The following is a 12747-nucleotide window of genomic DNA, read 5'->3' on the forward strand; positions in this document are numbered from 1 at the left end:
TAGGTGAGCATGTATAGTATTACAACCTAAAGTTTGCTGTTTGAGCCATTATGCTGCCTAAATCTAATAAATTTCAGAAATATAAGGAAAACATAATATTGTCCTCTAACAAATGGATGAGCAAATCCTTGTCTATAAAATTTATAGCCTTGTCTATAAAATTGTTCTTCTTTTGAGAAAGACTGGTGTTCCAAAATTTGCTGGGACATGAAGGTACATTTTTGTCTACACAAACGGAATTCTTAATAGGTGATCTTGGATCATTTTTGTTGGTTCCAATTGATAATTCTCCCTAAATACACCTTGTTTTATGAACACATCTATTCTCAGTTTCTCTCCTTAATGATTATTCCTCAATCCCAACAAACAAAAATCTTTCTGCTTCTGAGAACTGCCCTAGAGAACCACCTAGAGAATCTAGAGAATGCCCTAGAGAATCACAAGAGGAAACATAACTGTTACTAGAGAGGCCTCTCTGTGAAATGATGCTTCTAAACTTGATCAAAAAATAAACACAAACTGATAAAACAAGCACTGATATAAGCATTTGTCTATATAATTACCTGGACTGGGATCAATATTTGCTAAAAGTTCAAGATGGGGCCGAAGCCGGTTCAGATTGGCTGGATCACCAGTCCGTTGGAGAGCAATGGTTAGCTCCTGAACACTCTGTGCAAAAGAGGCTGGAGTCTGCAACTTAGGAAAAAAATATTTAAAAAATTAGAACTGGTCTCTTTGCTGCTGGAGGCAACCATAAATGGGTCATATCCAAAGGTACATTTGCAATTGTCTTGTTTGAATTGTTCTCAAGATGAGTATTTTGATACGAAACCATTTTCCCTTCCTAATACATGGAATACCCTTTACTCAAGCATTCATGATTATTCCCCATTCCTAAACTGTAAATCACACCTTAGACCCCTTTGCAGTAATATAGTTTGGATATTCATTAATTGCATATTCCAAAACAGATTAGATCAAGACTCTGTGGAACCAAATCTTATTCAACGGGACAGTTATTCTGGGAAAACAGAAGAAAAGAGGAAAAAATGTATCTGGCATCAATCCTGATACTACACTCCCTCCCATACATAAACAAAGGCATACAAATTGATTTAACAGAATTTATTTGAAAAAGCTTAATTTTCATTATGCACAAAATCCTAAAAGCACAAAAGATACATAGGTTAGCCTCAGTTCTTCCAGTTAAGGAATGTGTATTTACAAAGTATTATGGAGCTATTGTACTGGCTCCACAGTTAAAGCAGCTTGGTTTTTCAGCACTTTGCCATTAGGCTGGAAATTCTACTAATTGTGAAAAATCAATCTCATGTGTTGTATCAGGAGGAATTTTGGAATGGAAGGGCATAATCTGACCCAACTGCAGATAAAATCACTGTAGAATGTTAATTTATATGTTGAGGGCTTTTTTTGTTTAAATCCTGCTTTTCCTTCCAAGGAGCTCAAGACAACACCCTTTATTTTAGCCTCAAAATTGTTAGGTTAAGAGAGAGCAAACAGTGAGCCTGAAGTCACTCAGCAAGCTACAGGGCTGGGGATTTGAATCCAGGTCTCCGCAGACCTACTCCAACATTCCAACAACTGCGCAAAATGGGCTCTCAAGTGGTTGTGTTGCAGTAGTTAAAAGATTGTGCATCATTGTATGACAGTCACACTTGTACCTTTTTTCTTTTTGCACATAAAAAGCAAATCTGAAAACTTCTGCTTTTGGTGGTTTAAATAATGTCAAGAAATTCAAGTGTTTCATGGAGACCACTTCAGTGTACTGGTGAAAATCCATCCTGTATTTCAAAAGTTATGAGATCAAAATGGAAATAAAACTAGGCCAAGTCAACTAGGAATTCTAAAGGCAGAATGAAGGGAGCATTGGGAAATTGTCTCAGTGAGCAAATATTGCATTTCAATGGCTGCACCAAAAGGAGGTGAGCCTTGCAGGAACAAAAGAAAAATGGGAAAGAGGAACAGATGCAGTGGACAGCAAAGCAGAATATAAGCAATGTGTCAGGGTCCCCCTGACTCACTCAGGGGAAACAGGCTTGAGGGCAAGAGGGGGGCTCAAAGCAAGGAGGAGGCAGGCCTCAAGGCCAACTGCAAGAAGAGTACTGGCCAGGAAAGGGGGGAGCACCAGGCCCCACCCTTCCCTGCTTGGGATGGCTAAAGGAGAAGCCAGTCAACTTTTTAGCCCTCCCATGGAGGAAGGGGTGGGGCCTGGAGTGGCAGTCACCAGCATAAAGCCCAGCTGAGCCAAGGATGAAAGCAGTCTGGATTAGGCAGCTGGAGGGAGCAGAACCTGGTTTGCCTAAGAGCCAGGACTTGCTGGGAGCCCAGTAGCTGGGGAGAAGGGCCAGGGTGATGCAATCCCCCTCTCCCACACTTCTTGCTGAGGCTCCAGTGGCTGGGTTGTTGCTCCTGGAGACAGAACCTCTAGTACCCCACAGCTGTGTCTCACAACTAAGAGGGTCTTCCACAAGCCAGGACCCCACACAATTACTTTATATAACCATTTCTGAGCATGTACAACACTTTATAGGTATTATCTTATCCTTACAACAGTCCTTAAGGTTAACAGGTATTATATAACAGCTAGTAATCTGAGGCCAAGGAGCAACTTCCTGCACCAAACATCATTATCCACATCCCACAACAGTAGGTTATAGCACAAGTGCTGTGCTGTATCTGACTTACCACAACTGATTTCACATTCCTACAATAGCAATACACACACATCCCTGCAGTGCTACTATAAGTGAAGACTAGTCCTGTTAAGGAGTCTCAGGAGGAACATTATGCTCTTATAAAAGCATTACAACCAAGGAAGTGTTAAACCTCTACAGCAGAGACAGGGGATGAGTATCCACTGCTGTCTAGAACTACAGCACAGGGAACAGGTGCTTAACATTCCAGTGTATTTTATATTAGCTTGGGAGAGGCTGCAAATAATTTTTTCAGTCATTCCCAAGTCAAATTCTATGGAGCAAAAAGGAAGGGCAAAGTTCCCTCTGTATCACTAGTATACAGCCAGCCAGCCATGTGAAGCTCAGTGGAAAGCTGTCACAATGCAGGGTGTTTAAACCCTGGCCTTCCTGCACTATAGTAACTGCAGTAGGAGAGAGTAGATTTAAAGCTGTGCATGTACAAGGACACTTGAATGCAGGTGCACACAAAGGAGAAAGTTTACTCAGCAACAGAACAGTAGTCTGTATGGACATACAGATGAGAGAGACAAAGAGACTTTTTGGGAGGGCCTGAGCGTGAGTGATGGAGGGAGCTTGTATGTTACACACACACACACACACACACACACACACAGAGTTTTCTAGATGCTTATTTCCACAAGCATATAATGCACAATAGTCTTCAACTTCTTTGTAGTATGGCTCACTTTAAGTAACCTGCTTTGTGTGAGTTCCCAGTTATCCAACTGGCTGACTATTCTTGGAATCACACCTTCAGCATCAGTGTTTGTAAAATGGATCCAATTTTTTGGGAATGCCTTTTAAAGGTTTCATTCTCATTTCATTTTCAATGTGCAGAAAATGTTATACATATTAAGCATGCCTTAATAAACCCTTAATCCCAAGCTTGCAATTTGCTACAGTTGTGCTGCACTTTTAAGAGGCTCCAAGTGCTTCAGAAACAACCCAAGCCTTCTTTCTGCGCATTGAGCTCAGGAGGGTGAGGGATTGCTGCTGCAAGCACACTGTGCTTCCAGTGGTTGAGACTCTTCAGAAGTATGGCATGACACAGATAGATCTCCAGCCCTCTTTTCAAATGTGGGGCTAAGATGGGGGTTTGATTTTTGTAGTAACACTGTCCAAACATCTCATGGGATGATCCTGAAACCCTCTCCTAGCTTGAGAGCAGGGATGAGACTTGATCTTAGTGTGATATATTTCCAAAGTGCTCAGAGCACCTCAGAAGCACAGTGCTACTATGTGAAGGATACTGCACCCACTCCCCAGCTTCAAATTGAAAGGAAGGCTGAGAGGGGTGGAACACTTGCCATGACAAGTTGAACAACAGGCCCGTTGACAACAAACATCAATATTAAGAACATGATGGAAAATCAAAGGACATAAAATGATCTGAAGTGACTTTACCTTGTCAATAATGGACTGCATATGGGATTTGTGGGACTGATCTCCATACAGCAAAGACGACCACTGATCAGGAGCAATGCGCAAACCAGCCTCCATAGCAATTTGCACAATCTGTGAATCATGTTCTCGTCTCAGGGCTTCATATGTCCGGAACTCCTCTTTCAGTTGCATCAAGGAGGAGTCCTCATCACGTTTTGTCACCTGGTGGAGATAAAAGGACTATTTTCAATCTATCTGGATGAGGTAAGGTCAGCCTGCTTGATGGGTAAAACCTTACCCAAAAATGCTAACATGTTACCAGTTCTTTTTTATCTGGCCTAACAGTAACAGTTGTATATCAAAATTAAGGAGAATCAAATACTATGACCATAAAAAATTCTTTCTATCTGTACTGGGGGGGGGGGCGCTTTCCAATGATCAGAAGAACTGAGACAATCATGTTACACACAAATATTCCTCTATTATTGAACAGACTGAAAAGCAAAATACAAGACATAAGTAGAAAGATGAATAGAACCTTGTTTCTCTGTGAGGTGGAATGCCCATGGGGGGGGAAGGGGAATTTCAAGGCAACTGTGAATGCTGGAATCCTGTAAATGATTTGCTCCTATCAAACCCAATCAGTGCTTGGGGATCATTCTCAAATGAGCACTACTCTTCATATAAACTTGAGGCCCTAAAGTAGGAAATTAGCAAGCAGCAGTTAGCAAGGAGCTACTCAGTTTTCATGTATCAAAGCACCCAGTCACTACTTAGAGCCAGAACTAACAGGCTATTGAACTTTTTCATCTAATGCAGTGTAAGCAGTATAAGAATGGGAACGAAGCAACAGAAAGAGAAAGGAAGGGAAGCCTTTAGCAACCTTTTGGCTTGACCCACAGATACAGATACACATCTCAAGTGGGATGCAAGCTGCTGCATGCAAAGAGCTCTATATGATTCATATGGAGAGCGGGAAGGCAGGACAAAGATTATATAATGTTTAGAGAGAGTTCAAATTATCTGAGGACCTTGTCAAGATGTGGAAAAAGTGTAACTGTTCAATGACTAAAAACAGACATTAGCAGAGGATATGTGTTCAAATGTGAAGACCAATGTCCATGATAAAAATTTCCAAGTCTGTGGCATTAAGCAGATTGCTCTCTTTTCCACTCCTTTCAAGATGAAGGAGCATTGGTTACCATAATCTTCCAAAGGACGAATCACCCCTGCAGGGGTGGGAAGAAAATTTTTTGTCTATCTGTTGCCTCAGTAAGCTGCCTAAGGAAATGGGAGGAGGCGGGAAATGCCACCTGTCTGTGCCTAACAGTGCAACACTCAATGAAAGCGTCAACCCAATGTGCAGCAGCAGTGTAAAAGGCTAATTCCATGCTGGGGATTATCAAAAAAAGTATTGAGAATACGATGGCTAATATTATAATGCCATTGTACAAATCAATGGTAAGGCCACACCTGGAATACTGCATCCAGTTCTGGTTGCCACATCTCAAAAAAGATATAGTGGAAATGAAAAAAGAGCAGAAGAGAGCAACCAAAATGATTACTGGGCTGGGGCACCCTTATGAGGAAATGCTACAGCGTTTGGGGCTCTTCAGTTTAGAAAAGAGACACCTGATGGGGGGCATGATTGAGACATATGAAATTATGCAGGGAATGGATAGAGTAGATACAGAGATGCTCTTTTCCCTCTCATATAACACCAGAATCAGGGGACAGCTGCTAAAATTGAGTGCTGGAAGAGTCAGAACAGACAAAAGAAAATATTCTCTCAACTATTTGTCTCCCTTTATTTGAATTTATGCTATCAGTTTTGCTAATCCTGCAGAACAAAGCTTCATTTCCCATTCTTCTGCATCTAGCACTCTGTCTGTTTTCAGCAAATAAAATTCTTTGTATATAAATCATCTAACAAACTGTGGGGTCCTGGCTTGTGTGGCAGCCAAGTTGTTAGTTGTGAGAGGCAGCGGTGCAACACTGGAAGTTCCATCTCCAGGAAAAATGACCCGACCACCAGGGCTTCAGCAGAGTGTGGGAGAAGGTGGTTGCGTCACCCTGGCCCTTCTCCCCAGCTGCTGGGGCCTATAGGCTCCCAACAAGTCCTGGCTCATAGGCAGGCCAGGTTCTGTTCCCTCTGGCTGCCTTCCCCAAACTGCCTTCATCCTTAGCCAGCTGGGCTTTATGCTCATGACCACTCTCTCCAGGCCCCACCCCTTCCTCCATGGGAGGGCTAAAAGACTGACTGGCCTCTCCATCCCCTGCTCCTTCCTGCTTAGGATGGCTAAAAGGCTGGGGCCTGGTGCATTCCCCTCTCTCTTTCCTGGCTCTTCTGACTAGTACTCCTTCTGCAGTTGGTCTTGGGGCCTGTTTCCTCCTTGCCTTGAGCCTACCTCTTGCCCTGGAAGCCTGTTCCCCCACCAGGTAAGCCAGGGGGACCCAGACACAGACTTTTTTTTTCTTATTTCATCTACAGGTAGTGCCTGATTACCTGCAGATTTTTCATCTACAGATCTGACTCAATGCGGGTCCACTGATCTGCATTAAGCCCTGTCTAGGCGCAGCCTGAACTCTCCAAATGTAACTGGAGCAGAGTTCCAGTAACATCCTGGAGGATGTTCTGAGGGCCAAAAATAGTCATTTGCAGTTTACAGTACAGCTCTGGTCACTTCCTAGCTGTTGGGTGCCAAGTCCTGCTGATTTGATTACTCACAGGTTTTGGCATCTGCAGGGGTTCAGAGGACAGAACCCCTGCCAATGTCAAGGCATGACTGTATATTCTTTATATAATACAAAAAGTTCTGGGTTAAGAATGATATAAACATATGTAATACTATAAATGCGTCTGTCCTGTACTTCTGTGCAAACATGTAAGTCCACCAAAGGAAAAAAGAAAGTTCCTATTTCCTAATTATTCAAATTTTAAATGCAAATTCTTTCTTTTCTGGCCCCCATTCTTTCTTTCCTGGCCCCAAGTGTCAGAGAGATGTGGCCCTCCTGCCAAAACGTTTGGACACCCCTAAATTCATTAACTACCGTAAATACTCTCCTATAGGGTAAGAAATTTGTCAATAAATCAAGCTTAGATCATCACCACCTATCTGTGAGGTCACTCAGGGGTCAGGGCTTTTCACATAAGTGGCAGCAGGGAGAAGCAATGCAGAGATAATTAGAGGGCTATTAATCTCCATGGTTACCTCCCTGGCAAGCTCCAGTCAAAGTTAACCTTTTATTCTTGAGAAGCTCAAGGCTTCCACTGAAATCAAGCAAGCCTGGTACTCTTTAGCAGACCCTGCTGCAGCCTTGTTCCATTTTGCAAATACAGGTGGAGCCTATTTATCTGCATTAGTTCAGTTCCATGACTCGGCACGATGAACAAAAAACATGTGCTAAATTCCACAGAGTTAAGCAAACACGCCACGTTTGCAGATCAAAGCTTCATTTCCCATTCTTCTGCATCTAGCACTGTCTGTTTTCAGCAAATAAAATTCTTTGTATATAAATCATCTAACAAACTGTGGGGTCTTGGCTTGTGGGGAACCTTCTTAGTTGTGAGAGGCAGCGGTGCGACACTGGAATCTGACACTTACAGATGGAAGGAAACTAAGGCAGCTGTTCTCAATCCCTTCCCCTCCCCTCCATACTCAGCTGTCCTGCTTCTTTCACAGTTGGAATGGTGAGCTTGCTTGGGAAGCCTCAGTCCTCTGTGTCCCAGGCAGCCTCCCAATAGCGCTGCAGGTTCTCCTCCTCCTCTTCGCTGCTGCCGCTCCTGCAAACCCCCCCCCCCCCCGCCACCATCATGGAAGCTCCTCTGACCCAGAGCATTTTGGGACTTGTAGTCTGGCTCTCTGCTCACCCTTACCTGTCTCTCAAAGGCTTCCCAAGACTTGCTTGGGAAGACTTGCTGGAGCAAGAGAGCCTGCATCATTGGGGGGATTTGGCAAACTCTCCCTGGGTTTTTTAAAGCAATCCCCTCTGTTGCTACCACACCTGCCCCTGAGTGTGTGTGAGTGAGTGAGTGAGCTCCACCCTGCTGCACATGTTCTGGTTACACAGCGTTTTCCGCCCCCCTCTTCAGCCTCTTTGCTGGCTCAGGGGCTCCAGGAACGTTACTGTTCCTTCGAAAGGGGAACCTCTTCCAGGGCTATTTCCCTGCCTGGGCAAGACAGAGCCTTTTTGCAGTGTTTTGGGCTGCCTGGAAACTGAATGAGAGGCCATCAAAGGGCAAAGAAGGCAAAGGTGTGTGTGACTTTCAGTACCCCCACCCCACTTGAGACAAATCTGCAGATAAAAAATCTGTGGATAAATAGGCTGCACCTGTACTTGACAGAGGTCTGTTTTTAAACACCAGGATGTAATCCTCATTTCCATTTGAAACAAAGTTCCAGGCTACAATCAGTGCAACATTACTTAAGAATTAACACCCATGGAAAGCAATTGGTCTACTTCTGAGTAAACAGAATTGCAATTATGTGCAGCTGCACCTGCTCAAGTCATTTCTTGGTGCTTGTGTCTCTGTTGTGAATTGAACTACACACTCCCAGTTATGTGATACGTTATATGTAGAGTAGTGGTTCTCACACATTTAGCACCGGGACCTACTTTTTAGATGAGAATCTGTCAGGACCTACTGGAAGTTATGTCATGACCAGAAGTGACATTGTCAAGCAGGAAAACTTTTTACAAACCTAGGCTGCAATCCTACCCACACTTACCCAGGAGTAAGTCCCATTGACTCTCATTGTTAAAAGAATATCCATAGTAGCTTTTTAAAAGTACAGGTTTGTAACATTTCCCAAAATGCAGTCACATACCGTGGTAGCATCAGGTCTAAGATATTAAAAATAAAATATTGAAATGAATGGGGACCCACCTAGTGGGTCCCAACCCACACTTTGAGAAACACTGATGTAGAGTCTCTAGCTTAACATACCAGGCACCTTAAAGAAAAATTTTATTCATGGTTCTGCAGTGGCTCCCAACATTTTTTCACTTGCATACTCCTTGGCAGCTTATTTCCATAAATTGTACCCCGTCATATTAGCTAAATGTTTGTAATTAATATAAACAATATAAGCCCTCATCTCCTCTAAATGAACACCCACACTTATGTATTCATCACAGTGTTTTCTTTTTATCTGTTTGAAGAACAGAAGACTCTGCCTCTGCACTGTTCTGGACCAGAAGTGTCCTGAGAAATTCTTAGGGATTGATCACTTCCCATATTATGTTTCAACTTTTTTTACTGTGCTGGTTTATACATGATGACCCAAAACTAGCTATTGGTGGGGCTTTCACAGTCAACTAGCTATGTCCCTTCCTGCCTTGCTGGCCCTGCAAGGCAACCTGCCTTTTTCTGCCATTATTCAATTTTTTCAAGTGACCCTAAAGGTCCTGTCGAGTGTCCCCAGAGGTACATAAACCCTAGGTTCAGAACTACTGTTCTACTGCTATGTTTTTATTATTATTATTATTATTATTATTATTATTATTATTATTATTATTATTATTATTATTATTAATATACCGCTTTTCAACTAAAAGTTCACAAAGCGGTTTACAGAGAAAAATCAAATAACTAAATGGTTTTACTTACTCTGCACTTACTCTGATAGTGTTTACAAAAGGGTTGTGAAGACCACAATTTAAAACGTTAAAGAATAAAAATGTATCTTATGATCTTTTATTACATTTTTAATAAGTTAGAGACTGTACAGTTCTTAGGTTCTAATTACCGGTAGGTTATTTTTCAGGATCTGGCCTCAAATAAAATCAGACAAAACTGTAGTCAGACACCCCCTAAGTTTACCCCCCCCCATCTGAGAGTCATAGAACATTCCATGATTTTTGGCTCAAAACCTGCCCTTGACTTATCTGTGAGATCAACTTATAGGTGAGTATCTACAGTAACTGAGTCAATAATTGCTTCTGTGTACATCATATGTAGCATGTGTGAATTATAGAATAATAAATCTGACACTATAAAGTGTGGGTATATTTTCCTGAGATACATTTTAGACTTGGGGCTGATTCACACAATATGCCTACAAAGAGAAGTTGAGAAATAAAAAGGTTTTCTTCCCTCAACGTCTAGCACAAAACAGCTAGAAATGTAATCAAAACAGCTCCATACCTTGAAACAGGAGGCTCTGTAAAGAAGCTGGACAACATGCCCAATGCTGGTTTTAGAAGCCTGAGGAAATCGTGGCTCCAACCTCTGTACCACAAAGAGAACCAAAACCTTCCGAGACAACGCAGACCCATCCTCCAAAGCCAAGAGAACCAATTTGAGGGCTTCCTCCTGCATTGCTGAAAAATTCAGACTAGTATGACAAAACTGAGACAAGGAAAATTTTTCTAGACCACATGCTTAAAGAAAATTTTCAATTACAACTGTAATGCTACTGTTGAACATAATACTGGAAATCCCAAGGCAACTGAGGCCGCAGTCCTAACCAACTTTCCAGCAGTGAGGTAAGGGCAATGCAGCTCTGAGGTAAAGGAACAAATATTCTCTTACATTGAGTAGGCCTCTGTAACTGCCCTTCAACTGCAAGATGCAGCACATGCCCCATTGGCATAGCCATGTCAGAGCTGGAAAGTTGGTTAGGATTGGGGCCTGATTCCATTAGGATAAAAATTTTTCTTACAAATGTCGATTTGATGCAGGGAAGTTGCAGGAAAATTTGCATAGGTTATGTCAAAGTGCATGTAACTGACCTCTACAGAACAATTTGTTTTTATTGTTTAGGGTGGCATCTAGTTTGCACTTACACATTATGTGCAAGTTCAAGTCACCATCTCTAATCCTCTCCTCCCCAGGTAACTGAGCACTCTGAAAAGCTGCTGAGGGTTGGGGAGCCCTGAGAAGTGGCATAGGGCGTGGTGGGGAAGGGGAGAATACTCAGAGGCTGGGGTGGGAACCAAGAATGGAGCAAAAGGAAGAGGAGGGGAAGGTGGTTTATGCTCATGCACATTATATGAACATAAGCTGAAAATGCTATCCTCAGTATTTAAGATAAAAATTAGTTAATATTTTCTACAACAAACCTGCCTTTGCCCCCTTTAATTACTCTGTAATAAATGAGCATAACCCCTTGTTGGACCACACCCTAGTTCACACAGCTATAGATGAAAATTTGGCAGCATGCTGGCAGTTTTCACAAAAAAAAAGTCTGGGTATGAACTCCTACACTTTGGGTTCTCGGCAATTGTCAATGCATTTCGCTTAATAAATCTCCCTGCCTGTTGAGATCACTAAGGGCCCTCTCTGTCTTCTCTTTTGAAAGGAAGTACACAGCAAGGCCTTTCCAGTAGCAACCCCTAGATTCTAGAATGACCATATAATATGTGCTATTGTACATTCCTCCCCCTAAGTCTGAGGAAGCTAAACTGTAAAGCCACTTACTTAGAAAACCATTTTTGTATTAATTACTGCTACATATTGTTTGATCTATTTTAAGAAGCAAATAGACGGGAAGTTGGAAGTGAGGTTTATTAAGGGAGACAATATGATTTTTACTTTTATTTTCACTCTGGTTTTAAAGTTTCTACTCCAAGCTGCTTTGAATTTTTGGAAAGTCTAAATGAAAGTGTTTTAAATAATACATAAAATATCTCATGATCTCCATTTCATGACTCCTCTTTGGGATATGGATCCCCCTACCTTGGGCTTTACAGAAAAGTGGTTAAACATACATTGACTGTTCAATTGCACTTCTCAATATATAAACCAATGTCCCTTGTTCCTTGAGTTTTTGTATTAATATGCATAACTTGACTGGTATATACCTGGCCCAAGGAACTGGCAACCGCGGGCCCTCACTGCAGCCCAAAGGTTGGAAGAAAGTTGCTGGGGGTTCTGATGTTGAAGGATGAGTTCTGTGACCGTTCTTTCACCCAATGATCGTGCTGCACGCATAGCCCTAATTCGCCCTTCTTCCTCCACAAGCTGGCAGTGGACTAATGTCACAAGTTTCCTCTGCATGGGGCGACTCAGTACACTCTGGGTGGTGCTGTTCAGTCCCACACCTTTGTAAATAAAAAATGACAGAGTTACTTCTCAGATCTTTAAACAATGCAAGGTTTACAAACAGTTCATTTCTGGCTGGTTAATGGAAGGGTATTCCAATCTTATAGTTTTATCACTGTTAGGATGTTGTCCTCTGAATACCCCTTTCATTAATTAGTTTTTCAACAATGACATCTCAGTTCACATCTCCATATTTATGTTTAGGTGCAGTCTATCTCCTGCTAAACTAAAACAAATGAATAAGTATCTCCAGATAAATTTACAGTAAGAGAAGAGAAGAGAACTGTAGTTGTGCAGAGGAAGACTCAGTACTTGGTTAATCAATTAAACAGCTTTTGATCAATAATGCCTCCATTAATGCAGTAGTACAGTGTTTCTCAAACTGTGGGTCGGGACCCACTAGGTAGGTCGTGAGCCAATTTCAGGTGGGTCCCCATTCATTTCAATATTTTATTTTTAAAATATTAGACTTGATACTACCATGGTATGTGACTGCATTTGGGAACCTGTACAGACTTGTACTTTTAACAAGCTACTATGAACAATCTTTTAACAATGATAGCCAGTGGGACTTACTCCTGGGTAAGCTTGGGTAGGATT

At 42.1% G+C, this 12747-nt stretch overlaps 1 protein-coding gene across 3 annotated transcripts in view; it reads right to left on the reverse strand.

The window, feature by feature from the left end:
• The window catches only part of RC3H1 (ring finger and CCCH-type domains 1), a 139383-nt gene that overhangs the window by 76929 nt on the left and 49707 nt on the right, over nt 1–12747 (reverse strand). For all 3 annotated transcript variants that reach the window (XM_066623162.1, XM_066623164.1, XM_066623163.1), the window contains exons 4-7: nt 11907–12146; nt 10249–10424; nt 4122–4322; nt 564–696 (exon numbers count right to left, since the gene is read on the reverse strand). In XM_066623162.1, coding sequence (XP_066479259.1) covers nt 564–696; nt 4122–4322; nt 10249–10424; nt 11907–12146 — 750 coding nt within the window. The remainder of the gene's footprint in view (nt 1–563; nt 697–4121; nt 4323–10248; nt 10425–11906; nt 12147–12747) is intronic.

This window comes from Tiliqua scincoides, chromosome 4 (genome assembly GCF_035046505.1).
Source record: "Tiliqua scincoides isolate rTilSci1 chromosome 4, rTilSci1.hap2, whole genome shotgun sequence".
Classification (NCBI taxonomy): Eukaryota; Metazoa; Chordata; class Lepidosauria; order Squamata; family Scincidae; genus Tiliqua; species Tiliqua scincoides.